At 40.3% G+C, this 25,551-nt stretch overlaps 1 protein-coding gene across 1 annotated transcript in view; it reads right to left on the bottom strand.

The window, feature by feature from the left end:
• The window catches only part of LOC122806121 (RAS guanyl-releasing protein 1-like), a 305,475-nt gene that overhangs the window by 73,700 nt on the left and 206,224 nt on the right, over positions 1 to 25,551 (bottom strand). Inside the window, exon 5 of the mRNA XM_044076359.1 lies at positions 15,406 to 15,546. Within this exon, the coding sequence (XP_043932294.1) occupies positions 15,406 to 15,546 (141 nt within the window). The remainder of the gene's footprint in view (positions 1 to 15,405; positions 15,547 to 25,551) is intronic.

Below are 25,551 nucleotides of genomic sequence, written 5' to 3'. Positions count from 1 at the left end.
GACTTGGTCGCTCGAAGGGCGTGGGAGTCTCCTGATTCCATGGAACCGGTCCCTCAGAAGCCCAACTATTTTATCACCTCCCCTCAAGACAGATTTTTTCTTACGAAGGGAGTCCCCGTTGATGCCATGGTGGTGGTGATGGCCACCAAGAAAGAGATGTCAGAAACCTCTTCTTCTGTTCATCCTCCTAATAAAGACTCTAGGTCTATGGACAGATACGGGAAACGCATCTTTAGTTCCACAACATTTTCAATGAGATCACTCAACTATTTGACCCACTTTACCTGTCTTCAATGAGATCTCCTCAAAGAGCTTGGAGATACTCTACAGGGCAAAACAGATGATGCTGTTTCTGAGAAAGTAACGGCACAGCTTAACACCCCTAATTCTATTGTGAACTCGTCTATGCGGCCCATTTCTTATGCAGCCGATGGATCGAGCCGGGCTGCAGATTCAGCGATAGCTCTATGGAGACAATCAAGTCTTCTTTTGTTAATACCCCATTTGATGGCTCTTCCTTGTTTGGACCTAAATTCAAGGAGGCACTCACTAGGTGTGAGCAGGAAGGAAAGACTCTATCTGCCATAGGAGTCCGTTTTTCCACCCCAATAGACCATACCCCCAAAGAGCAGAAAGGTGGAAAATGTGGTTCCAAATGTCCCAAGGAGCTTTCCAGAACACATGTAGTGAACCCCCCTCCAGGGGCAGAGGAGGGGGGTATAAAGGTAGATGCCACCCAGGCAGCAGAGGGGGTCTGCAGAACCAGGGTGACAGGGAGCAGTTCCTTGGCAAGCCCTATCAGTGCTCCTGAGAGGAGGCCCGGCCATCCTGCTCTGGAGGCAGTCGGGCGTCACTTAGCTTTATACCCAGATGCCTGGCTAGAAATTACATCAGATTCTTGGGTAAAAAGCATAATTACCAGAGGTTACGTCATTCCCTTTTCAGAATCCCCTTCCATTCGTACAAGAATCCCAGACGTTCCACCCAGTCTCCGGAATCTAGCAACCATAGAAATTCAAAGGATGCTAGAAAAAAGAGTCATCCAGCCAGTCCCGGCGGACCAGATAGGATCCAGAACTTACTCCAGGTTCTTTTTAGTTCCAAAGAAAACAAGGGATGGAGGCCCAGTCTTAGACCACAGCAAACTAAACACCTTTATCAAAAAGGAAAAGTTCCAGATGGTCACGCTTCAATCGATACTTCTGTTTCTTGAAATGGGTGATTGGATGTGCTCTATAGATCTCAAGGATGCGTACTACCACATCAAAATGGCCAGGCCATCCAGAGATCACTTGTGTTTCTGGCTAGAGGCCAGTCACTACCAATTCCGAGCTCTGCCCTTTGGTCTCACTACAGCCCCCAAGTGTTCAACAAATGTATGGCAGTGGTCACAGCTCACCTGAGATGTTTAGGATTCTGGGTGTTTCCATATCTGGATGACTGGCTCCTCACTGCCACCATCAGGCATCGACTAATTCACGCCAGAGATTACACTATCAACCTGTGTTCCAGGTTGGGCATAACCTTAAATTTCGAAAAATCTGCTTTATTGCCATTGCAGCATATTTCCTTTATAGGAGCAGATCTAGACATCACCACCTCCCTGGTCAGATTGCCTCAAGAAAGAGTAATATCTTTGTGAAGTCAAGTGTCCCATTTGTTAATGGAAAGGAGAGTTCTGGCATTCCAGGTTCTGAAGCTGTTAGGCACCATGGCAGCTACACTCATAGTGGTTCCTCTGGGATGAATAAGAAAGAGTAATATCTTTGTGAAGTCAAGTGTCCCATTTGTTAATGGAAAGGAGAGTTCCAGCATTCCAGGTTCTGAAGCTGTTAGGCACCATGGCAGCTACACTCATAGTGGTTCCTCTGGGACGAATGCACATGAGGATACTCCAATGGTTACTATTCACACAGTGGTCTTATCAACAGCTTCCAATGTCACACAATATTCCTCTGACAAATGCTTGCAAAAAGGACCTTCTTTGGTGGTTGAACAGCCACCAAGTTACTGTAGGTCGCCCATTTGTACTTCCCCCTCCCACAGCCACAGTGACCACGGATGCTTCCCTGATAGGGTGGTGGGGGCTGTTTCAGGGAAGAATTGTCCAAGGCACTTGGTCAGACATGGAATCTCATTTGCACATCAATGTCCTAGAGTTGAGAGCAGTGTTTTTAGCGTTGCAACACTTTCACGACTCTACCTTGAGAGACGATTGCAATACAGACAGACAACATGTCGGTAGACTGGTACATCAACAAGCAAGGGGGAACCAAGTTTTACCCCTTATGCCGAGAGGCCCTGAGACTTTGGCAGTGGGCTGTATCCACCGGGCGCATTCTGATAGCAATGCACATACCCGGGTCATCCAATGTGATAGTGGACAAACTGAGCAGAGCCATTCTGTTGCCTCACAAGTGGTCACTCAAAGAACGAGTGGTGGAAAGAATATTCTGCAGATGGGGCCAGCCTTGCTGTGACCTTTTTGCATCCCCAATGAATGCCAAATGCAGAAGCTACTTTGCCCTGTACCCCCCACCGGGGGACAGCCCAAGGGACTTACTTGTACACGATTGGCCCTCAGGTCTCCTTTATGCTTTCCCTCCAATCCCCCTGATTCCCAGAGTCTTACAGAAAGCCAAAAGCCTGGGAAGGACTGTTATTCTAATAGCCCCATTTTGGCCTTGGCAGGTATGGTTCCCCTTCCTACAGCAATACCAAGTGGAAGAACCTTGGGTTCTGGACCCAGTACCAGACCTTCTGACTCATTCGTCGGGAATTCTTCATCTCTCTCTTGTCTCCCTCAAACTGACAGCTTGGCTGCTCCACTTCCCAACCTAGCCAGGTCACATGATTTGTCTCCAGTGGTTCAACATATATTAGTTTCCTCTCACAAAGACTCCACCAGGAAACTTTATAATAACAAATGAAGGCGATTTGCTCATTGGACTTCTCAGCATGGTATTGATCCCTATGTCGCTCCTATTCATAGTATTCTGGAATTCTTAACTTCGCTCTTTCACGATGGTGCTGCAGCTTCTACGATAAGGGTTCAATTAGCTGCCATATCTAACTTCCATGTGGGATGCAGTGGCTCAAACATTATGTCCCACAGATTATGTAAAGCCTTTTTGAAAGGGACTCATCACCTTAGGCCACCTATCAGACATCCTGTTACTCCCTGGAATCTGAATTTGGTGCTATCTCAACTCATGCTTCCACCTTTTGAGCCTGCATCATCTTGTCCTTTGAAGTTCCATTTTTGGAAGACAATTTTCCTAGTGGCTATTACTTCGACTCGTAGAGTTTCTGAACTACAAGCACTTTCTATCAGGCCTCCATAGCTAGTCTTTTACCCTGACAGAGTGTCTTTAAGAACAAATACAACCTTTCTTCCTAAGGTCTGCTCTGAGGCAAATTTGAACCAGTCTATTGACCTTCCTACCTTTTTCAGACATCATGCTAATAGAATGGAGTACATGTTACATAAGCTTGATGATCACAGACAATTGAGGTTTTACTTGGACAGAACAAAAGAATTTAGGAAATCTGATCAACTATTCATTTCCTATGCAGACAAATAAGAAAGGCCTGTCGGTATCCAAAGTTACATTGTCCAAATGGATTTCTGATTGTATAAAATTTGTATATTCTTCAGCTAAACAACCTTTAGAACGTGAGGTGAAAGCTCATTCTACCAAGGCTGTTTCTACATCTTTAGCCCACGCAGCCTGTTTACCTTTGGACACCATTTGTGCAGCTGCTACTTGGTCCAAAACTCATACGTTTATCACTCATTACAAAGTGGACAGGGCTTCCTTTGGTTCCACCATTCTCAGGAATATACTCCCATGAGCCACCCAGGATTAGGGTGCTTGGGATGCTACCCACGTGTAAAGAACAAACATCGAGACTGAACAACTTCACATAAAGAAGTTATGCTCTTACCATAATGTTCCATGTGAGTTGTTCATCTCACCTTTGTTCTTACACTCCCTCCCACCTTCCCCCTCCAGGTTATGGAAGAACAGGCATGACTGGTGGTCTGGTTGGTCTTGCTAGTGTCCTTCTTTCCAGCCAGATTATTGTTTAGCTATTGTAAATAGTTATGTACTATGTACATTGTTTGTAATTGGTTGCTTAGTGTGTTTTTTTCTTGCTGGTTCAGCAAACTAGATCTGGGGTTGGTAGGAGAGCATCATGGGATAGGGACTGTGCCTTGAGCTACTCAAAGATCTTGAGCTTGGAAAGCGGCTGTCTCGGAGCCTATGGATTGGCTCCAAACCCACGTGTAAAGAACAAAGGCGAGATGAACAACTCACATGGAACGTTATGATAAGAACATAAATTCTTTTTTTGGCATGGCCCTCCCCTATTGGGGAAAGTACAGTTGTGTACCTACCATAAATGTAGATGTCCGAGTGTATTCACTGTTGCAGTCATTACACTTGGGTTATCCTGCTGGCAGGCTACCCGCAGTTGGCCTGAATTCCAAAGTCCTGGTCCGGTGTCAGTTGCTGTTGCCTCTTCCCTGACGTCAGTGCGCCAGGGGTATAAAAGATGCAGCTGACACCATTTTCTTCAGTTTTTCTTGCCCCAGATGTCAGGTGACCCCAAAAAGGTAGGCTGTAAAAATTATGATCATAAAAAAAAAGCATGCACATAACCTTCATCTACAAGCAAATACACCACATAGGTTGTATAGAATAGATAGGTACAGATAAGTCCCATCAAAGAGAAAGGGGGATGGTGGGAGGGTAACCTGGACTGCAACAGTGAATACACTCGAACATCTACATTTATGGTAAGTACACAACTGTACTATGTTCATCGTGTTTCGCTGTTGCAGTCATTACACTTGGGTTGATCGCAAAGCTGAGGTTGGGCGGCTGGGCCTAAATAGAGTTTGGAGTGGCTATGAGGCCCTGCAGAACTGCAGTGGCAAAGCCTGCTCTGGATTTAGAGTAGAGAGGTAAATGGTAGTGCTTTGAAAAAGTGTGCACTGAAGTCCATGTTGCCATCTCCAAAATATCCTTGGTTGGTACTCCTCTGAGGAAGGCTGCTGAAGTGGCTGCTGCTCTGGTAGAATGTGGCCTAATGCCCTTGGGCACTGATTTGCCATGTTGTGAATAGCAGAAACGAATGCAGTGGCCTATCCATTTTGAAATAGTCTGCTTTGAAATGGCTTTTCCTTGGGAACCTGCAGCATATGCCACTAAGAGTTGCTCAGTCTTTCTGAAGGCTTTAGTCTTGTCCAAGTAAAAGCATAGCTGTCTGTGTATGTCCAAAGTATGCAGAAGTCTCTCCCCCTTATTCTGTGGGTTTGGATAAAAAGTAGGCAGATGTATGGTTTCGTTAAGAGCCATGCTGGACACTACCTTAGGCATAAATGTCAGGTTAGTCCTTAGAGAAACCCTGTCCTGATGGAAAATAATAAAAGGTTCCACAGCCATTAGTGTCTGTAACTCTGAGACTCTTCTTGCTGAAGTTATTGCTAGGAGAAGAGTGGTTTTCCATGACAAGTATTTTATCTCTGCTGTATTGGCAGGCTCAAAAGGAGGCAGTGTGAGTTTTTCCAAGACAAAATTGAGGTCCCATGTAGGTATTGGAGCTCTCCTTGGAGGTCTTATGTTTTTGGCCCCTCTGAGAAACTGTCTTAGCAGTGGATGAGAAAAAATAGGTGGTTCCGTATTGTAATGAGCTGAAATGGCAGAGGCATGGATCTTAATTGATGAGAAGGATAGGCCTTTGTCCAGCATCTCAGTTAGGTATTGCAAAATCTGAGGAATATTTGGTTCAAGCGAGTCAATTCCCTGCGCTTGGTTCCAAGCACAGAATCTCTTCCATTTGTCTGCATAAGATTTTCTGGTGCTGGGCCTCCTGGCCTCCAAAATAATATCCATAACTGCTTTAGAGAGAAGTGTGTTCTGAATGATTACATTATCCGCCATGCAGCCAGATTTAGGGTTCTGAGTTGGCTGTGCAGGATCTCATTGTTCTGTTGGGTCAGCAAATGAGGTATTAGAGGCAATGTCCAGGCTGGGCCTTGAGACAAGCTCTTTAGGATTGGGCACCAGTGCTGGCATGGCCAGACTAGGGCAATCAGTATCATTTTTGGCTTCTCTTGTCTGACCTTTAGGAGTACCTTGGAGAGGAGAGGCAGAGGAGGGAAGGCATATACTGTAAGGGCTTTTCAGCTGAATGAAAGGGCGTCCACTTTCCATGCTTGCTTGTGATATGTTCGAGTGCAGAATTTCTGTAGCTGGCAGTTGTGAGGGGAAGCGAATAGATCTATCTCTGGGCATTACCATTTCCCTGCTATCATGCTGAAGATTTGTGGGTCCAGTTTCCACTCGTGAGGATCCATGAGGTTTCTGCTTAGTTCGTCTGCCAAAGTATTTGTCTTTCCTGGCAGGAATTCTGCTTGCAGATGTACTTGATAAGTCAATGCTGTGTTCCACAAAGTCATGGCTTGCCTGCAGAGGGGGTAAGAATGCATGCCCCCTTGCTTGTTTATGTACCACATGACTGTAGTATTGTCCATCTTTATTAGTAGTTGTCATGGATGAAGTAGGTCCTTGAAGGCTGTCAGGGCATTTTGTACAGCTAGAATCTCTTTTTGATTGATATGAAGATGCATTTGGTTTGTGAGCCATGTGCCCTGAATACATGTTCCTGCCATGTGCGCCCCCCCCCCCCCCCAGGCATAATCTGATGCATCTGTTGTTAGTGTTTGCCTGGCAGTGGGTAAGGTGAATGGCTGCCCCTTGTCATGGTGACAGGCCTGTGCCCACCATTGAAATTCCTGTTGCAGGCAGGGAATGAGAGTAATTACTGTTTCCAGGCTGTGGCAATGTTGAGTCCACTTTTTAGATACCATTGTAGTTTCCTCATATGCAGTCTTGCATATGGAATTAGTAGAATGCAGGATGCCATGTAGCCCAGAGCCTGTAGAATTTTTCTTGCAGATAACTGGGTCTTTGTTGCCATGTCTTTGAAGTAAGAAGTCAGATGCCTTTGTTTGTCTGGCATGAGATAAGCCATTTGGGCAGTTGTATTTAAGCTTGCACCCAGGAATATTATCTCTTGAGAGGATGCTAGTTTTGATTTCTTTTCGTTTACTGTGTACCCTAGGCAAATTAGTAATCTTTTTACGAACGCCAGATGCTGTAGTAGAATATCTTTGTCCTTTGCTTGAATAAGGCAGTCGTCCAAGTAGGGGTATATTTGAATTCCTCTGTCTGCAAAATGCAATTACTGGTGCCAGGCATTTTGTGAAGACCCTGGGCACAGTAGATAAGCCAAAGGGCAGTGCAGAGAATTGGTAGTGCAGTGAGCCAGCTATGAATCTGAGGTATCTTCTGCAAGATTGTCTGATTGGGACATGCAGGTATGCCTCTTTGAGGTCCAAAGTTCCAAGATAAGCCTTCTTGTCCAGCATGGACAGAAGCTGCTGTAGAGTCAACATCTTGAATTTTGGGATGTCCAGAAAAGTATTTAGAATAGACAGGTCCAGAATTAGTCTCCCGGCTTTGTCCTTTCTTGATACTAAGAAAAGTCTTGAGTAAAATCCTTGTCCTTGCTCTTGGTGTGGCACTGGCTGAATAGACCCCATGTCCATGAGAGATGAAACTTGTTTTTGTACCTCTTGCCACTGAATGGGTGGCAGGTCTGGCATGCCTTTTACCTTTGGAAGGGTATGAAAGTGGAACCTGTAACCCTGAGAGACTATATTTAAGACCCACTTGTCCTGGGTGATCTTGTGCCAGTTTTGTGAAAAAAGTGCTAGCTTTCCCCCTAAGGGTGCTGCCAAAAAATACGTGCTTGGCATTGGCAGAGGGAAGTCATTGGGACTGTTTTCTATAAGGCTGTGATTTGTCTTTTCTGCTTTTGGAGGTAGAAGCACCCCATTGCTTGGGCCTGTATGAGCCCTGGGGCTGTTGCCTGCCTCTAGGGCATCTGAATCTGCCTCTTTGTGGTCTGTCTGACACTGGAAAGGACCAATTCTTAGAGGGCCAGTTCCTACTAAATCTGGGTGTCTGTACCTGTAAGAAATCCTTTACTGTCTGCATAGATTTTGCCTTATCCTTCATTTTCTTTAACACCTCGTCTGCCTTAACACCAAACAAAGTATCATGCTGTTATGGAGCATCCAATAATTTTGCTTTAACATGATCAGGCAGATTCTGTTCCTTTAACCAAGCATGCCTTCTAATAACAGAACCTGTAACAGTGGCCCTGCACGAGGCCTCTAGTGAGTCATAGCCACATTGCAAAGTATGTTTTCCCACTTGTTCAGCTGCATGCAATAAATCCTGCAAATGTTTGTTCTCAGAACATTCAGAATTTGTCAACATTTTTTGTTTTAACAAATACATCAAGTATTGCTGATATTTGAGCATATGAAACTGACAATTTAAAGCCCTTACAGCCAAGGTAGCAGAAGTGTAAACTTTTTTCCCCCATTTGTCCAAAGCCCTAGAAGCTCTGTCTGAGGGGACAGGGTTTTTGGCAGAAGTAGCCTTGACCCCCTTTGGGACCCTGTGAGATAGTTTCTGGGTCAGCCGCAGGGTTTTTGTAAAGAAATTTATGGGAGTCTGGGACCCTGTAGTATCTGTCTGGCTTAACAGGGGAAGGAGGTAAAGAGTCTGGAGACAGGCCAGACTCTGAAAAAACATCATCTACTATGTCTAGAACAGGGGGAATTGCAAGAGATCTATGCTGAGGAAGTAAAAGAAAGTCTCTAAGTCTTTTCTTAGAGTCAGAATAATCCTGGCTCTCCCAATGGAAATGCTCCCTCATGGTATGCAGGGTTTCCCCAAAAGAATAGTCCTCAGGAGGAGAAGCTGAAGGAATGGAATCTTCAGCATCAGAATCCTCATAGGGAGGAACAGAATATCCCTGATCAAAAGAGGAATCAGAGGAAATGGAAACCTGATCAAAGGAATCATATTCAGTGTCTTGCCTAGGCCTCTTATCAGGAGGGGGATGGGAACTCCTGAGTAATTAGGTCTTCGGCCATTTTGAGCATCTGTTTCTTAGGCATAGAAGCCTGTCCTGGAGAATGTTGTACTGGTTTCCTTGTCTTTAAAACTGTTTTAGACTTTGTCTTGGATGGTGAAGTAGGCTTTATATAAAGCTGTGTAGGTCTGAAGACACCCTCAGAAGCCGATGCCTGCTCAGCGGCTCTGGACCCATCTGAGGGATTAATTTCCGAAGGGCCAATACAACGAGTATCCAGAAGCCTAGCTGTCTCCACGTGGGATTCAGAGGTGGCCTGTGGCTCTGAGGTAGTGGGAGTCAGGGGCTGCGAAAGCGCTTCACTGAGCACCAGCGAACCGGCGACTGGCCTAGAAGTGGCTTCGTCGGTTTTGGACCTCGGATGCTTGTCCTTGTCTTTATCCTTGCATTTTTTATGAATTCCGGTCGTCAGGTGTTCCGACGGCATTATGTAGTTAAACCTTCTGCCAAAATAATGAAAAGCAAAATCATACCGACGCTTAATAGTGTGTTGGTTAAATCTAGCACAAGACCGACAACTAACAACGTCATGGTCAGGGCCTAGACAAGGAATACAGTAAGACTGGAAATCCTTATGAGGTATTTGCTTCCCACAAGAAATGCAATTGTTAACTTTTTCTGACATCGGACTGGAGCAAGAAAAAAGTTTCCCCAATGGGGTACTTAGCTTTATTGAAGACTTCGGATCTGAAATTCGATTTCGAAAATCTCAGTAGTCGGCCGACCGGCACTTGCGAACTGCTTTTGCTTCGGGCACCACGTGTCAAGAAAGACTGAAGAAAATGGCGTCGGCTGCATCTTTTATATCCCTGGCGCACTGACGTCAGGGAAGAGGCAACAGCAACCGACGCCGGACCAGGACTTTGGAATTCAGTCCGGCTGCGGGTAGCCTGCCAGCAGGATAACCTAAGTGTAATGACTGCAACAGTGAAACACAATGAACATCAGCATACCAGCTACTTTTGCCCTCAGTCAATTTTATGAGAAATTTATTTTAAAGCAGCTAGAAAGGAACATGGCCTTGCCAGCTTTTATTACTCATTATGAATTCTGAAAGGGGGAACTAGAGAGTTCTTCTGGGCCTAAGTAATTTTTCTGTAAGATTCAGCCATGACTCTGATACTCATGTGTTCAGCATTTCAGCTGATTACTTTTGCTATGAATGCTACACACATTGAAATAAATAAGATAACTTTTAACAGTTAGGACAATATTCTTTGTGGTCAGGCATTCAGTTCAATGCCCACTGTTACTCTTATCATAAACACTGCTAGAAATATCAAAGTTAATCATTTATATGTCAGTTGCACAACAGGTAGCACACACAGCTTTGGTGCAGAAGACTGTGGACTCTTTCCCCATACCAGGTAGATAGATTGCTGACACTACAATGCAACGTAAAAGGGGGTGCTGCAGTCCTGAGTATGCCATCCTTCGGATGAGCCATTAAACCAATGTCCCATCTGCTTGAGTTGGTGGTAGCTGAGGTAGATGTAAAAGATCCCACTGCACCTATTGAAAGAGGTAGGTGAAGATTTCTAATGTCCTGGCAAAATTTCCCTTGTAGTATAAATACCACCTCGGCTCTCCCCTAAAAAGAGGCCACTAGTCTAATGGGAATAGCACTATCAACAAAGAATCAATAAAATAAATAAATAAAAATAAATACACGCGCCTTCTTAGAGTATGGAAAGTACAAATAATTATTTAATTTTATTATAACAAATGGTATGTGGTAAACATTGACTGTCCTGTTATTAAGTAGATAATGGTAAAGTGAATATGCTTCTCTGAATTTTATGGACTTTAACAAGCTAATATAGTGTGAGTGGACAATAAAGCATGAATAGTCCCTTTTAAGTTGCCAGGGGATAAGAATCAAAACTGACTATGAAGAATACATTTACTGTTGTGGCACTTTGCTTAATCGATGATTTGAACTGATACAATGTAGGTGTTGTACGAGAGAAATACAGACTTGGGTGTTGGTATATTACGAGGAGGATAAGGATGTGTCCCACCCCAGTTTAAAACCTGAAGGATGCCAAGATCTTTAGAAAAAACATAAACTACAAAACCACTATCTTTTTTAGCTTATCACATTAGTATGACTGGAGTGGATAAATAACTAAGCTTGAAACAGGGCTCAGGTAAAACACAGCAGTTAAGAAATTACAAAAATGCTTGTAGTATCATGTGATCACTTTAGCCAGTGTGGCAATCACAGAAAATCTGGCGAAATGATGTGATCACACTAGACAGGCCACAGGAGAATAATACCCCAAAGGGCAAGTACCAGAAATCATTGAGTTCAGCTGCTCCCACCAAGTCCTCAAACATGTACTTCCCACTAAGCAGTTAATTTTGTTAGTTTAAGAGGTTTCAGTATTTAGGGCGATTAAAATATAATACACATAAAAAAATGCTGCAATCCCACACACTTTATATTGCTATAATCTTCCAACTGCATTTACACCAGTGCTATGACTGCTCCCTGATTTATTGCCAAAGCTGGATGTTGCCTTTTTGGTAGTAGGGAAATATTATACTGTCACATTATTCTAACATGCTGTGCAGTGGAAATGATGGCATAACATACTACGTAGTGTAAATGATAGTATAACATACTATGTAGTGTAAATGATGGCATAATATACTACGAAGTGTAAATTATTTCATAACATACTAAGTAGGGCAAATGATAGCATAACATACTACTTAGTGTAAATGATAGCATATACTACATAGTGTAAATGAAAGCATAACACATTACATAGTGTAGATGATAGCATAACATACAGCATAGTGTAAATGATAGCATAACACACTATGTAGTGTAAATGGTAGTATAACATACTACGTAGTGTAGATGATAGCATAACATACTGCATAGTGTAAATGATAGCATAACACACTACATAGTGTAAATGATAGTATAACATACAATGCAGTATAAATGATGGCATGACACACTATGTAGCGTAAATGGTAGTATAACACACTATGTAGCGTAAATGGTAGTATAACATACAACGCAGTATAAATGATGGGATGACATACTATGTAGTGTAAATGGTAGAATAACATACTATGTAGTGTAAATGATAGCATATACTACATAGTGTAAATGATAGCATAACACACTACATAGTGTAGATGATAGCATAACATACTGCATAGTGTAAATGATAGCATAACACACAACATAGTGTAAATGGTAGTATAACATACAATGCAGTATAAATGATGGTATGACACACTATGTAGTGTAAATGGTAGTATAACATACTATGTAGTGTAAATGATAGCATAACATACTATGTAGTGTAAATGATGGCATGACATACTACAGTGTAAATGATAGTATAACATACTATGTAGTGTAAATGATAGCATAACACACTAAATAGTGTAAATAATAGCATAGCACACTATGTAGTGTAAATGATAGCATAACATACTATGTAGTGTAAATGATGGCATGACATACTACTTAGTGTAAATGATAGTATAACATACTACGTAGTGTAAATGATAGCATAACACACTAAATAGTGTAAATAATAGCATAACACACTACGTAGTGTAAATGATAGCATAACATACTATGTAGTGTAAATGATGGCATGACATACTACTTAGTGTAAATGGTAGCCATGGATTTTCTCTCTTCAAGGAAGTATTAGGATGCACAGCACCACCATGTGTATTACAGTTTTGTGTTATATACAAACCTCTGAGCATTAAAGACCTTAACAATGACCCTTAAAAATCATACCAGGGGCTCAAAAAGAGGAGCACTTTCATATTTTCCATAACAGAGTCTTTATTTACTATGCTCTCTATAGTTTGCAATGAGAAATCTTTGTATATGTTTAGTTTGCTTAATATGATATGCAGCCATAAACAGGTCCACCTTTATAAAGAACAACAGTAAATCTCGGATGAGCAAGAGTAAATCTGAGGAGCAGAATCATAGCAATATGCCTAAATCCTAGCAGTTGTGATGCATGGTTTTACGTATTTACACCTTGTAAGTAAAGCAAGAAAATGTAGAATTAGAACTATGCATATTTTGTTAACTTCGGCCATTTTTTTTGCTTCTATTTCTCTAATGACTACTGAGCTCATATCATACTTATACAAACAAAATAAATGGCTCAGTTATGTCCAAATAGTTTATTTTAAAACCAAGTAAAACGATAAATAGCAGCGAAATTACAAACCAAAAAGCTTTCGGATTACTCCTTCTTCAGTGTGATACAAAACTGCTGAACACATGCTTATTTAATTAAAATTCAAAAGACATAATAAATGAGACAGCCAACCGGATAATAAAGTCAATTAAGAGCATAATTTGTTTAAAGAGCTAATGCTGAATAATACATGCTATAACTTGATGTGCATAATATTCTTCCTTTTCATACATTTTATTTTTTCAAACCCAACTGTTTACGTCTTAAAACAGGTTTAATAGATATTGTAGAGTTTAAACCAGAAAATTTATCGGCTTGCATTTTAACTATCCAATTATATTCTGTAAGTTCTAAATCATTGTTTTTATCGCCTACTCTTACATTTGTGTAACATATGTCCACGACTCTAAATACAAAGCTGTGTGTATTATCTGATTCTATAACATGTCTTGCTATTGCATTTGTTAAAATACATCTTCTGGTATCAGATTTGTGTTCTATAATACGTTCACATAGTTTTCTAGTTGATTTACCAACATAGAAACTAGAACACTGTTCGCAGGTAGCTAAGTATATTATATTAGTTGTATAACAAGTGGCTGTACAAGTAAAAGAAAAAGACTTTTGTGATGTATAAATGTATTATTTTCTCAAATAACACTACATACTGAACAGTTTAAACATGGGAAGGTGCCCTTTCTATTTAATTCATACTGATTCCGTGATTATGGCGGAACTCTTTGTAACATAATTTACTTTTTAAGTTGGATGAATTCTTATAAGCAAATTTTGGAGTCGATGTAATATATTTATTTAATTCTGGTAAAGCCATTAAAATTTCCCAATTGTTGGAAATAATTTTATTAACATCAGCTGTACATCTACTATATGTAGTTGTATAGAGTAAAATATTCTTTCTACTATCATTCTCAGATACAGTGTTAACATTATTAGATGCTGAAAAATATGGTTTGCCATTGTTCTAGAACTAATCTTTCCTCTTTAGCTAATAACTTAGCATCATAGCCTCTCTGTTGAAATTCAAGGTTCATGTCATGTATTTGTTCCATGCATATAGCATCATCAGTATTCAACCTAATGGCTCTATAACATTGGCTTTTGGTAACACTTTTAAACACGTGACTAGTATGCATACTTTTTCTATGTAAATATTTATTTTTATGTGTAGGTTTCTTGTAAATTTGAGTAGATATAACACCATCTGTTAGAGTCACAAGTATATCTAGGAAATGTATTTCACGCAATGAACTAATCATTTCAAACTTTAAAAAAGATGTAGTATTAAGATATGTGAAGAATTCAGCCAACAATTCCTGGTTACTTCCCCACACAAAAAACACATTATCTACAAAACGCTTATAGAATAGAATATAAGGTCTGAAATTAATAGGGCAGTCATAGACATATTTCTCTTCCCATTCATTTAAAGTTAAATTGGCATAAGTATTTGCAATGGGTGTTCCCATTGCAATGCCTGTAGTTTGATAATATAAAGTGTCATTAAACAGAAAAATATTATTATTCAAAGTAATATCTAGTAGTTCACATAATGTTTCTATCTCTCTAGCATTATATTCAGTATATTTACATAAAGTATCTTGAACTGCATTAATTCCAAAATCGTTGGGAATAACAGTGAAAATAGATTTTTATGTGTAATGTTACTAAACAATAAGATGAGACATTTATGTTTTGTTGCCAAATAAAGAGTTTACCAAGAAAGTCACTTGTATCTTTAATATAGCTCTTAACATGAGATAGTATAGGACTTAACCTAGTTTGTAAATATAATGAGATAGATTCTGTTATCCAACCCCTCCCAGAGACAATAGGTCTCATGGGAGGGTTGGTAAGAGATTTATGTAACTTCAGCAAACCATACAAAATTGGTGTTTTAGGACATGGTATAGAAAAATAATGTAGTAATTCTATAGAAATATCATTATTAACTTGTAATTCAAATAAAGAGATATTCACTCTACTAATATATTGCGCTAATTCTGCAGCCTGCAGTTCTAGCATGTGAACCACTACTCACACCTGGGTTGTCTCAGTTGTAGTCATAACATTATACCTCTTTGACAATGGGGTTGTCACTTTCAATTAGCTTTTGAAAGAAAAGTAAAGAATAAAAACACACAGATACAGATTTGTTTGTTTTTCCAACCTGTGCTTGAATTTTTGGATCCTGGAGTTATGGGAAGAGCTGACCTTGATCCCAGAGCAAAACTGTGACTTTGTTTAAGTCGCCTCTTATACTCTGATGACATATGATCTTTGCATTGACCATGGCAGTTCATCCCACAATCTGCAAACAGAGCACATAAAAAAGACAATGTCACAATGAATCTGACCATTTACGAATGTTCTAAGTAAGGCAATAATACATTAATACAGTCTATAACACAAACTCTTTGTCACGGAAGTGGTTATTTTTAGGATTTAGTAATGTTTACCCATGTTATTCCCAAATACTTGCAAGTGTGTCATACAATAAAAAAAATAAATTCATCATAAAATTTAGTGTAACTTAATAGATGGTCCAATATTTAAGTGTTCTCTATCAAAGAGTTGCAAGCACAGGAGAAACAAAGCACACACACACACACACACACACACACACACACACACACACACACACACACACACACACACACACACACACACACACACACACACACACACACACACAATGCAGACAATATAAAAATTAATATATTTATCAAATGCAGCAAATAGTCAATAAGTAATTATGCACTGAAGGTGGTTTTTGACTCATTACATTTTTGGCAAACAGGTACACTTTTTGAGAATGTTTTTTGTATCATTTTGTACTTGTGTTTTGTATGGAAAGAAAGATATCAACACTATGTTAAAAATCAGGCAAAAAGGAGATTAGCGTCACACACTACTTCCTGATAACAGATGGCATCTTGTTTCATTTAAGCATTAGTAGATTCCTTGCACAATCTATTAATCTGGCCTTTATATGCTGTGAAGTATGCATAATAGCTAGACCTCCATCCTAATCTATTGCTTTCATTACATACTTGGTCTCTATCAGTGTTTGCTAGCCTTCACTTCTCTGATGGTTGTACTGTAGATCTGCTTTTGCTGTTATCCAGTATAGCTGATGTAAATCTGTTTCTTAAACTGTACATTTCATTAATGATGGGTTGATTTCTAGTTTAGGGATACAGGTGGATTTTACTGCTGTATTGTTGCTGTAAAAACTTGGTTCAATAATTGCAAGTTCAGAGACATACCAATCATTTATAAACAAAAGTAACTACATCTGTTTGGATATTAATTGACACAGCTCAAAATCTCTACCTTCTACTGAGCATCCTTTAAAAATTAGGAGCAATATTCTTACAGAGACATGACACTATATACTTCAGTCAACTAACACCAGAGTTGATGTGTTGCATTCAGTTAATTATGCTAAGTACTGGGGAAAAAAGGGAAAGGCCAAGGGCAGAAACACTTTCCATGGACTACTATAATGTTTCATACAAACTGAGACATGGTTAAGTGAGGATCTCCGTGACTTAAACAATACATTGTGTGGCATGGGTTGCAGCAAATAGTGCAAGAAATGGCAGAAGATTATATGAAAGAGGATAACATTCTACAGCAACTGTAGTTGGTAAAGTTCGCAAAAAAAAAAAAGTGATGAAAGAAAAGTCTATAATAGCTGGGGAGGAGGGGGCAAAAGATGGGGTATGATTTCAATCTAGACACAATGACTGAAATTCCCAAATTGTTTTAGAGTCTAGAGCTACAATTCTGAGTTAAGGTAATTAACTGTAACACAGGTAGCAAAGATGGAAAAGGGGAAACAAAATGGTAGTCACAGTAATTTGAAGCAATGTTATTAAAGTGTCTACGAGTTAACACAGTAATAGTGTTTTATTAGTTCTGCTATTCTATTATAAAATACTGATAAGCAATCTCAATACCTGCTCGCTGACAGGAGAACACTTTATACTTCCATGTGCATAGAAGAGCTTCTGTCTCTCAATCCAATACAGTCAGGTAAAGAGTTTCAAAAAGGTACAGATATACACAAGATGTCCTGAATAGAGAGAATTCTGATTTTTTATATCTTCTGAATTATACTGACTCTGCCGGTTACAAGTTTTTTCTCTGACAAATCATACTGCTACAACCAAAACATTCTGAGAATCTACTACACAGTTTTTCCATGTATCGGGTGTACACTATGGGCCAGATTCATCAATGCCTACACTAAAAGTAAATGATCTGTACTCACAAACAACCCTAACATGTTTTTTGTGCTTTCTAATCTCTTAAAAATTATGCTAAGAGTACATGTAGTCTATACTTTGTGGTAACCTTTTTAAATCCCTGTCAAGAACATCATTAGGAAAACTAAAATTAGGAGGAAGAAAGTGTGACTACCCTCCTCTGGGCCAGTAATCAAGGAGGTTCAATCCTCAACACTGACACCAGTGGGGAACATTCACTTAAAACAAAAATAGATACACACAGTATTTTCAGATACAGCTCTCTGCCCCAAGCACAATTTCCCTTAAGAGCACACAGGGAGCACACTCCAGTACTATGATAGGACTTCTTCTCCAGGCCCCAAATAAGACTCCATCTTTCTCTCTGCAGAAATCAGTGCTCTGTATCCCTGTTCCAAGTAGCTGACACACAGACTGTTTGAGATTTGATTTTCACACACACACACACACACACACACACACACACACACACACACACACACACACACACACACACACACACACACACAGACACACACACATCTGAGAAAGGCTGGCACAGATTTACCCACTATGCCACCTTCACCCAGACTATAAAGTAGATTCACTGCTACCAGCTAGCTACTTTAAGGCTCTTACCAGGGTAAACAATTACTCTTGTAAAATTAATACTTATAAAAATGGTAGTGTTAACCAATTGGCAAGTATTTTGGGAGTGTGATGCTACACTGCTATTAAATAAATGCAAGTACCCTCAAGGGTTAAAATATTTTCTAAAAGACCAGCCACAGTGAAAGGTTTAGATGTATTTAATAATAGATAATAAAATAAATATGAGAATACTGAGTATCTATTTACCATAAACACCAGAGTTTCAACTCAAAGGAAATATAAAAAATAACACAGATGGAAAGACTCATACAGATACAGAAAAACAATACTTTTAGCTAATCTCACTATATTTTCCTAACTGACTGAAGAAATACTGTTCCCTAGTTAAGGTACTTACTAAAGAAAGGCAAGATGAAGATGAATAGATGTTTTGTCAGTTCCAATAACTGAGTGCTGAGTGTAATCTGTCACATCTCTCACTAGTATCTAAATACAATTTCATTGCTGGCTACATAATGACATCACATTTGTTCACCTGATTCTGTGGTTCCCACACAACCCCTCTGACTAGAAGCCGAGCCAGGATCTGGCACAGGTGTTTCACAACACACACGTAAACTTTGCTAAGGCTTATTCCAGCATCTGGATACTGTAAAACAATTCCAGCCCTTTTATCCTTCCTGCAGTTTCTAACCAGCCATTCTCTAGTGACCGAAGGTTGCAATTAGTTCACCACTGAGGACAGTAAGAGCAGGATCCCAGCCCAAACATTGTGTGTCTTGTTGCATTCAGGTCTGTGATAAACCAAGTCATTTAATTTCAGGCTATTTTTCTTAAGGTTTTCTGGGCTGAGCTTAACCCATTCCCTTCCAGTATCATCTGTTAAAATATATACATTTCAGCAGTTACAAAAATACAGCCTGACATACATGTATATTTCTCTTCTGTTCAGCTGGACTGATTGTTGATACATTTTTAATACAAGTAGATTTACAAATACATTTTTAACACAAGCATCTGTACAAATCAGTTTGATATTTAAATGACATATAAGTCTTTACAAAACTAGCTAGCTATGCTGGTACATGTTGCATGTGCACTACCCTACTCTCTGGCACAGCTGGCACTATCTCATATCATCACATTTCTCCCCCATTTGAAGACTCAAGCTAGTTTCTCAAGTGACTCTGGAGAAACATTGCTTGAGATGAATGAGGCTGTCTGGGAACAAATTAACCCATACCCTGTCTTGATAACCCATCAGCAGTGGTATCGTTGACCCCTTCCACTGATTTGTCAGTCCGAGCCTGACTGATGAGATTAGTTACTGGGTCCCCCTGAGACTCTTCCTGCCTCCCACTGCAAATACTCAACACAAGGGCCTCCCTGTCATGGGAAGGCTTCATCATATTAACATGGTACAGTTTGTGCCCCTGGATTCTGCCTAGCAAGTTTACCATTTAGTTAACATCACTGACATTCCTTACCACTTTGAAGTGTCCTTCCCAAGTTGCTTGCAGTTTATTGTGTCTGACAGGAATGACCACCATAACCTCCTGTCCCATATCATACTGTAGGGCTCAAGCATTCCTGTCACACCAGAACTTTTTCTGCTGTTGGGGTCCTGCAGGTTCTCCTTGGCCAAGCCTATGTGCTCCCTAAGCTTTGTCTTGAGGTTTAGGACATATGCCACAACAGACTCCTTGTGTGATTTACACTCATCATAAATCAAATCCAAGGGCTCCCTCACCCATTGCCCATACAGTACAATAAGGGGTGAAAAATCTGTCGATTCCTGGGGTACCTCTCTGTATGCAAGCAGCACATGGGGCAAATATTTGTCCCACTCTCTCTTAAACTGGTCTGCAAATGCCCTTAGCATGTTCTTTAGTGTAGAGTTTATCCTCTCCACAAGACCATTAGTCTGGGGGTAGTAGGGGTAATCTTTACGTTGTTTACCCCACAATGCTCCTACAAACAAGCCAGCAGGTCTGACAGGAAATTGGCACCTCTGTCAGTCATCATTTCTCTCGAGAATCCTACCCTGCTGAAAATCTCTAACAAAGCATTTGCCACCTTCTCTGCCTCAGTGGAAGACAGAGTCACCACCTCAGGGTATCTAGTAGCATAATTTACTGCCACTAAGATATATTTCTTCCCTGTGGAGCTTGGAGTATTCAGAGGCCCACACAATATCCAATAGCCACCCTCTGAAACAGCTCCTCAGTCACAGACAAAGGCATCAAAGGAGCTTTGACCTCGTCTCCTGCCTTTCCTACTTTTTGGCACTGCTCACAGGTTCTGCAATGCCCCGTTTCATCCTTTGGAATCCCACGCAAATAAAAGTTCTGCATAATACATCTCTTGACATGCTTTATCCCCATATGACCTGCAAAAGGAATGTCATGAGCTGTGGCTAGAAGTGCAAGGTCGTAGACTCTGGGCATGACCAACTGCTGTATTACCTCACCATCTAGCCCTCCCTCAAGGGTCCACTCTTTATACAGTAACCCTTTGTTCCCGTATACAGACTTCACTTTTCTTTGAGAATCAGGTGCCTCCTTAGCTACTTCCCTCAGGCCTTGTAATGTAAGGTCTGAGAGCTGAGTCTATTTCAACTCTACCTTTGTGACCCCTCCCAGTTCCCCTTCCACAGAAAGTCTGGTATCTTTTGACAGCATTATCTCACTGTCAGCCTGGGTACTACCACTCACCTTTGACCTTGCAGTCACCCTGTCCAAGGGAACATCAGTGCCTGGGTACTACCACTCACCTCTGCCTTTGCAGTCACTCTGTCCAAGGGAACATCAGTATCTATCACCAGCTGTAGCTCACCTTTAGACTCACTGCTACAGGGTAGCTCCCACTGAAATAGCCACATCACAAGCCCCGGCTTCAGGTGTGGGGTCTGTCTGGGTCACCCCCAGACTACCAGACCCACATACCTGTCTCCAGGCCTGACTGCATGTAACTGCATGCATACTAGGTACTGCATTATCAAAATCATTCCCTATCAAGACATCTGCAGGGATATTCTCAAACACACTTATTTGCTTGCTTCCTTTACCACCCTCCCAGTCAAGGTGAACCCTGGCCAAAAGTATTTGGAATTAAGTCCCTCCTAAAGCTCTTATTGGAGTGGACTGCCCAAGAAAGTACTGCTCCTCTTTAACCACTACAGGCTTTACAATGGTTATATCAGAGTCAGTGTCTCTCTTAGCAGTGGCCTGTTTTCCATCCAATAAGATGGGCTACAAACTCTGGTAATAGTTTGGTACACCTGTTGACTCCAGACAACTTACCACTGGCATGGTGTTATTCCCACTTGCTGGCTCCCACACATTTTGTTCCCCACCTTGCTTCAGTGGACATTTGTATGTTGCATGGCCTCTCTGGTTACATTTAAATCATCTAAACCTTGATCCTGGCCATGTATCTGAACTAGTGGCTTCCCCCATTACTGGTGGACTCTGTTGGGGTAGTTTAAGCTGTCAAATATGGGTTCCCTTATATCCATATGCAGCACTGGGTGTTTCCTTCTTGTGCAGTGCTGCCCTATTTGCCAACTAGAGATCCCTTTTCTCCCCAACTCATCTGCATAGTTACACTCCCAGTCTGCCAACCGGATTCTCATGTCCTCAGGCAAAGTGCTAAGGGTTTGTTCCCTCAACAAAAGGCCTGCCAGCCTTTCAAAAGTGGTGACATGACACCCACTCATCCACCTATGAAAAAAGTGCTTAGCTCAGCATTAGAATCACATACACTTTCATCAGCCTTATGTTTATGCTCACAAAACTTTTTTTTTGTAAGCTTCAGGTGTTAACTTATAACATTCCAAAAAACATTGTTTAACCTTGTTATAACTTAAACAATCAGTATCAGACAATTTAGAAACAGCATTTGCAGCTTTAATTACAGTAGAGTAAGGTGGTCAGGAACCAAACTCACAGCCCTTGATCAGCATCATATTGTCTACATCCTCTTAAATATATGAATAAAACTATCAAAATTATCATCTTCTTTATATTGTGAAGAAATTTACTGACCTTTGTTGCTTCTGGGATTCGGTTATTCCCTTTGCCATTACCTCCATGTTCCTGTCGAAGAGTCAGCATGTCTCTCTCATGTTGACACTGTTTCTCATTTTCTTCAGCCTCCAAATGCCACACTCTCTCTGCCAATTCTAATTCCAAGCGGTTTGCCTCCAGTTCAAGTCTGTAACTCTAGATGGGTTTTTAAGTCCTCTGAGGAAAAGGTGAACTGTCTTGTTTCTGAGGGCTGTACAGCCCCATCACCAGACTGGTTATCTTCTTGGTTGATGATCTGTGCTGCAGCTGCAACTAAGGCTGAAATCATTTTCTCTTTAGTCAGGTTATTATGCACCATTCCTTTGGACTTGCACACCTAAGCCAAATGGTTCACTGTCAGCTTGCCATAATCCTCTGCTGACATCTTGGCCTGCTTTCCCTGTCTAAACTAAACTAAAAAAAAAAAAATAAATAAATACATAAATAAAACTGTTGTGACAAATGAAACTCTGCATGTTTACCTTACGGCTGCTGAGAGTACACACAGCTTTATTGACAACTGCTTCCCGGCTACAGAGTTCAATTAATGTCCACACCACTGCTCACCAATATGTGACATCCCTCCACTGGGCCAGTAATCAGGAAACGTCAATCTTCACCACTGACACTGGTAGGGAATGTTCACTTAGAACAAAAATAGATACACACAGTATTTTCAGACGCATCTCTCTGCACCAAGCAGAATCTCCCTTAAGAGCACACAGGGATCACAGTCCCGTTCTAGGGCTAGACTTCCTCTCCAGGACCCAAATTAGACCCAAACTTTCTCCCTGCAGAAATCAAAGCTCTGTGTCCTTGTTCCAAGTAGATGGCACAGACACTCTTTGAGATTTGATTTTCTCTCGCGCGCACACACACACACACACACACACACACACACACACACACACACACACACACACACACACACACACACACACACACACACACACACACACACACACACACACACACACATGGGAAAGGCTGGCACAGATTTACATGCTATGCCCCCTCCACCCCAACTATAAGGTAGATTCACTGCCACCAGCCAGCTACTTTAAGACTCTTACTAGAGTATCCAATTACTCTTAGTAAAATTAATACTTGTACAAATTGTAGTGTTAACCAATCGGCAAGACTTTCAGGAGTGTGATGCTACAGTGCCACTAAATAAATGCAAGTACTCTCAAGGGTTAAAATATTTTCTAAAAGACCAGCCACAATGAAAGATTTAGATATATTTAATAATAAATAATAAAAAAAATAAGAATAATAAGTATCTATTTTGAATAAACAGAGTTTCACTTCACAGGAAATATAAAGAATAACACAGATGGAAAGACTCTGTTCCCTAGTTAAGTTACTTACTAAAGCAAGGCAAGAAGAAGGTGAATTAGTGCCTTGTCAGTTCTAATAACAAAGTGCTGAGTGTTGTCTATCACATCTCTCACTGGTATCTAAATACAATTTCAGTGCTGGCTACAGAATGACATCACATCTGTTCACCTGAGTCTGTGGTTCCTACACAACCCACCTAACTAGAAGCTGATCCAGGATCTGGTATTTATGTGTCACAACACACACCTAGAACTTTTCTAAGGCTTATTCCACCATCTGGAGACTGTAAAACAATTCCAACCTTTCATCCTTCCTGCAGAGACTAATCAGCCATTCTCTGGCACCACAGGGTAGCAACTACTGCACCACTAAGGAATAAGAGCAGGATCCCAGCCCAAGACATTGCGCCTATGGCTGCATTCAGGCCTATGAGATAAAATTTTTATGGCCTAAACCAAGTCATTTAATTTCAGGCTATTTTTCTTAAGGTTAGTTCGGCTAAGCTTAACACTTTCCTTTCCAGTATCCTGTATTAAAATATATACATTTTGGCAGTTACAACAGTAAAGCCTGACATACATATATATTTTTTTCTGTCAAGCAGAACCCACTGTTGACACATTTTTAACAGAAGCAGCTTAATAAATATATTTTAACACAAGCATCTGAAAAATCAGTTTGATTCAAATGACATATAATTATTTACAAAACTCCAGCTACCTATGCTGGCATATGTTACACATGCACTGCCCTACTCTCTCTGGCACAGCAGGCACTATCTCACATCATCACAGAAGATATGAGTTATGTTTGTGTTGTCTGTTCATTCAGAACAGAATACACTTAGTGTACAAGTTAATGAATCCCAGGGTATATGTGTTCTTACATAGTAGCTACTGAAAAGAAAGCAGTCTTCAGACCAAAGTTTCAAGGCTATGTTCCCCCTTATAACTGCCCTCAGTATTTATTATTTTTTGCTGGGGCAATATATTTTTCACATTCCTGCCAATGTGTGGCATTGTGTTACTGAAGCAATGACATCTCATAAGTTTTGTTGATGACATATCTATAACCACTATTCTACTTTGATAAATAATTTTCTAATGCAGGTTTTTACTGTACATTATACTGTATAATGTACAATAAAAGCCAGCATTAGAAAATTTACCAATTTACCAGGAATGAGTGACTGTTTTGTTGTTTATGGTTAGATCTACTAACAACACAACCAGGAGTATATTAATGTAGACCAAATTAACCTTTTATATTACAATTAGTAGTACGGTCTTTTACACAGACCAATTATTATTAATGCTCTTATGTGGATTTGGTTACATTCATTTTGATTATCGAATAGATAGCCATTATATTGTTAATATCTAGTGGCTTTGCTTCATATTTTATGGGGCTGATTTGACCATCACTGTGTTTAGTTATTAAGTGTGTCATAATATGCTTACAAGAGTTACAGCCATGATTATGGTACCCGAGTAATATATGACTTTATGTAATAGCTTAGAATCCCTGTTTTGGATAACAGGCACATTTGAGATTATTGGTGCCTGAGCAATATATTACTTTTTGTAATAACCTTGAATACTAACTGCATTGTTCCTATTCACTGTTAGATAACAGGTACATTTCAGATTTTTGAATAACCAAGGAGATACTGTGTTTGAATACCACTAATACTGTCTTGGGTTGATATTTGGTACTTATATATACTGTGGCTAAGGTCAGCTGAGTCTTCATTATCACTTAGTTTGTGTGGCTCTTTATATAACTCATTATAACCAAGTACATGGTTTCATGAACCTGTTTGGTTTTTATGTCAGATTTTGAAGCTTTTATGATATCCTATGTGATATATATTCTGGGAGACGAAATATCCTGATTATACCTATATATGTGCTGCCTTTTCTAATCATAAATGCAATACGATATATTATGTCGGGAATACCAGCTTTTCCCTCATATTTTGAGTGATACATGATAACGTTATAGGCCCAGTGGTGAGTTGTGTAATAATTTGATTAGGTAATT

Source organism: Protopterus annectens, chromosome 7.part0 (genome assembly GCF_019279795.1).
Source record: "Protopterus annectens isolate FY-2018-M chromosome 7.part0, PAN1.0, whole genome shotgun sequence".
Classification (NCBI taxonomy): domain Eukaryota; kingdom Metazoa; phylum Chordata; order Ceratodontiformes; family Protopteridae; genus Protopterus; species Protopterus annectens.
This window is presented reverse-complemented; position numbering and strand designations above follow the sequence as displayed.